Source organism: Contarinia nasturtii, unplaced genomic scaffold (assembly GCF_009176525.2).
Source record: "Contarinia nasturtii isolate CC-2019 unplaced genomic scaffold, AAFC_CNas_1.1 Cnas_scaffold_463, whole genome shotgun sequence".
In the NCBI taxonomy this organism is placed as follows: domain Eukaryota; kingdom Metazoa; phylum Arthropoda; class Insecta; order Diptera; family Cecidomyiidae; genus Contarinia; species Contarinia nasturtii.
The window spans coordinates 311-2864 of NW_022197816.1; the positions used below are offsets into that span (position 1 = coordinate 311).

A 2554-nucleotide genomic window follows, 5' to 3' on the forward strand; every position below is an offset into this window, starting at 1 on the left:
GAATTAAGATAATTTCATTTAGTTTATTTCTTTTTTTATGATTTAGTAACTTTATTTACAATACATTTATGCATATCTAAGACAAATTCGTAGAGTATTTCTATATGATGAATAAATTAAAATTTTACCCACTTGTTTTCATTTTTTTATACATTTTTTCATTATATTATTATCGAAATTTACCATTCTGCTTGCAGCGGAAGGGATCTTATTTTGATTTTATTGTTAAAAAAGTTAGATGTTCGTTTTTTTTTTAAATAAATCGTTCAAAACTGAATTTATATAAAAATATGTATTTTTTTTAACAAAATGATCTTTTAGATTTTTTAAAAATAATGTTGATTTGTTTAAGAGAAAAATAAATATAAATTGATATTTTAATAAAAAAAACTATTATTTCAGTTGTGTCTGTATTGATACATTTTAAATTACTACGCTATTTGATAATGATCGATCGAGTATATATTTTTTTCTTAATTTATAAAATATCACATTGTTGATTTGACATGTGCATCAAGGACAAGCGTGTGAGTATTTTGTTTAGGTCTTTTATTTTCAATATTAGTATTATTTTAGACTTTTTCTGGGCATCCAGCCATCCTCCGATTTTCACAAAATATAAAGATGTAAAAGGCTTACGAAGCCAATAAACACGACTTTCACTAAAAATTATCATTTTCACTTCCATTCAAATGGTAACAAAGCCCATTTTTGTAATTTAGATGCTGTACATGGTGTGGTGCTCACATTAAATTTACCTAGGTATGAGGATGATCAGAAGAAAAGAATGGAAAAAATGGAAATTAATCAATAAGTAAAATGGAATAGAATTGAAAATAAAATTATAAAAGAAAGTTTCGATTCGAAAGAGTGACATAAAGTTTGTTGAATATGGTGTTTTTGGTAAAAGTACCCGATTACTCGGACGTAAGCTATTGTGTTGAACATAAAAAAAAAATTAAATTTACTTTCTTCTTCGTCTTGTAATGCGACATTTCCCCAATGCACGGCAAATGATTCCCGAGCTGCATTTTTAATATTTACCGATGCCGTTAAACAATTGTTTGATTCTCGCTGAATAATGTGCTGAGTTTTGAAATCATATGACCAAAGTTGTCGCGGCGTGTCAGCACAATTCACGATACGTGCCAATGATGAATTTTTATTGGCTGAAAATGTCTCAAGTGCATCCAAACAAATACCTTCGTTAGCCATTATCTGCTTGCAGAATGTAGAAGAGAGTCATTCACTGAAATTCGTTAGAGTTTCTGATTCACGCATTTTCAGCGTGAGTTTATGCATTGGATATAAATGGATCACTGTACATTAAATAAACTTACATGTCCATCTTCTCGAACGACATACATCTCATCCATGAATGTTTTTTCAATACAATTCCCGAGCCATGCCATTCCATATGGTAATGCTTTTGGTGAGTTTTGATTTTGTGGCTGCTTCAAGCACAATAGTGGCAATTGAATTAAAAGCTTTTGAAATTGTGGTATGCGTGAATTTAGAAAATGTGTTACATATGTCCAATTTGATGACATTGTGGTATCAGCGTCACTGATGATATCCAGATAATTTTTAAACAATTCTAAATCTTCACGAATAAATAAAATTTTCCCAAAAAATCGATTGGAGTTTGGGAAAAAATTATCAGGCCACACATTATTCAGATACCATGCAAATGATTTACATTGAAGTTTTTTGCGAAGCAATTTACGATCACTTACATCCAACGATTCGGTCAATTCTTTTGGTATTTTAAAGTATTTGAAAAAGAAATTCTTCCAATCATCCATCCAAACCAACGCAGTTCTCGCCAAATTTTCATTTAACACCTAAAAACCAGAAATTGAACAAATTATGATTGAAGAATTTTGATTTGACACATTTTTAAACTAACATTACTGACTCCACCAGGAAAAGTGTACGGTGATGATTTACGAAATAAATGTCCAACATGCGAACACGGTGCTATTTCAATACTTCCACCACATTGCCAAATTCGAAATGACTGTTCAAGATTCTCACCTCCCCATACCTATAAATTGAATCGAAAAAATATTTAATATTTTGTTAATTTTTTAAATCATTAATGAAATCGCTTCTGATGGCAAAGTAGAAAAACCTTCATGGCTCGATCATACGATCCAATTTCGAAGAAGTATTCTCGATTGATCGAGAATAAGCCGCCTGCCATTGCTGGAGAGGGAAAAGGATGAGTTACATCAGCATTTTTTTTCTTTAGTTCACTGAGACTCATTAGATACCATCTGAAAAAGAGATATTTTAAATTATTTTACACTGAAAATTTAATTTTACTAAATTAAGACCTGAAGTGTAATTGCCAATTGAATGCGCCCCAATGTAGTTCGAAACTTTTAAGATAGCCAAAATTCACATCCGAAATAATATCAATAACTGGACACACTACAGATTTTCGGTTCTCTTTGACGCGAACCAGAAGTGGTTCTAAAATACATAATAAATTCATATTTTTAAGCTCATTTCTTTGTTATTTGAATCATAAACAGGATCATGAGATCGT

At 30.5% G+C, this 2554-nt stretch overlaps 1 protein-coding gene across 1 annotated transcript; it reads right to left on the reverse strand.

Moving 5' to 3' along the window:
* Positions 1 to 366: 366 nt before the first annotated feature.
* LOC116338950 (polypeptide N-acetylgalactosaminyltransferase 3-like) lies at positions 367 to 2524 on the reverse strand. Its single transcript, XM_031764535.1, has 6 exons — positions 2340 to 2524; positions 2135 to 2279; positions 1910 to 2047; positions 1341 to 1844; positions 969 to 1218; positions 367 to 758 (listed from the first exon to the last, which is right to left on the reverse strand). The coding sequence occupies exons 1-6, from the start codon at positions 2498 to 2500 to the stop codon at positions 679 to 681; spliced, it is 1278 nt and encodes a 425-aa protein (XP_031620395.1). The 5' UTR covers positions 2501 to 2524; the 3' UTR covers positions 367 to 678.
* Between the last annotated feature and the right edge of the window lie 30 nt (positions 2525 to 2554).

Bases quoted from the DNA above. Each gene is read 5' to 3' on its own strand.
- LOC116338950 (XM_031764535.1), bottom strand. From the start codon at position 2,500: ATGAATTTATTATGTATTTTAGAACCACTTCTGGTTCGCGTCAAAGAG. The intron at 2,280-2,339 runs GTCTTAATTTAG...TCTCTTTTTCAG, and splicing joins AATTGGCAATTACACTTCAG to ATGGTATCTAATGAGTCTCA. The intron at 1,219-1,340 runs GTAAGTTTATTT...TTCTGCAAGCAG, and splicing joins TCGTTCGAGAAGATGGACAT to ATAATGGCTAACGAAGGTAT.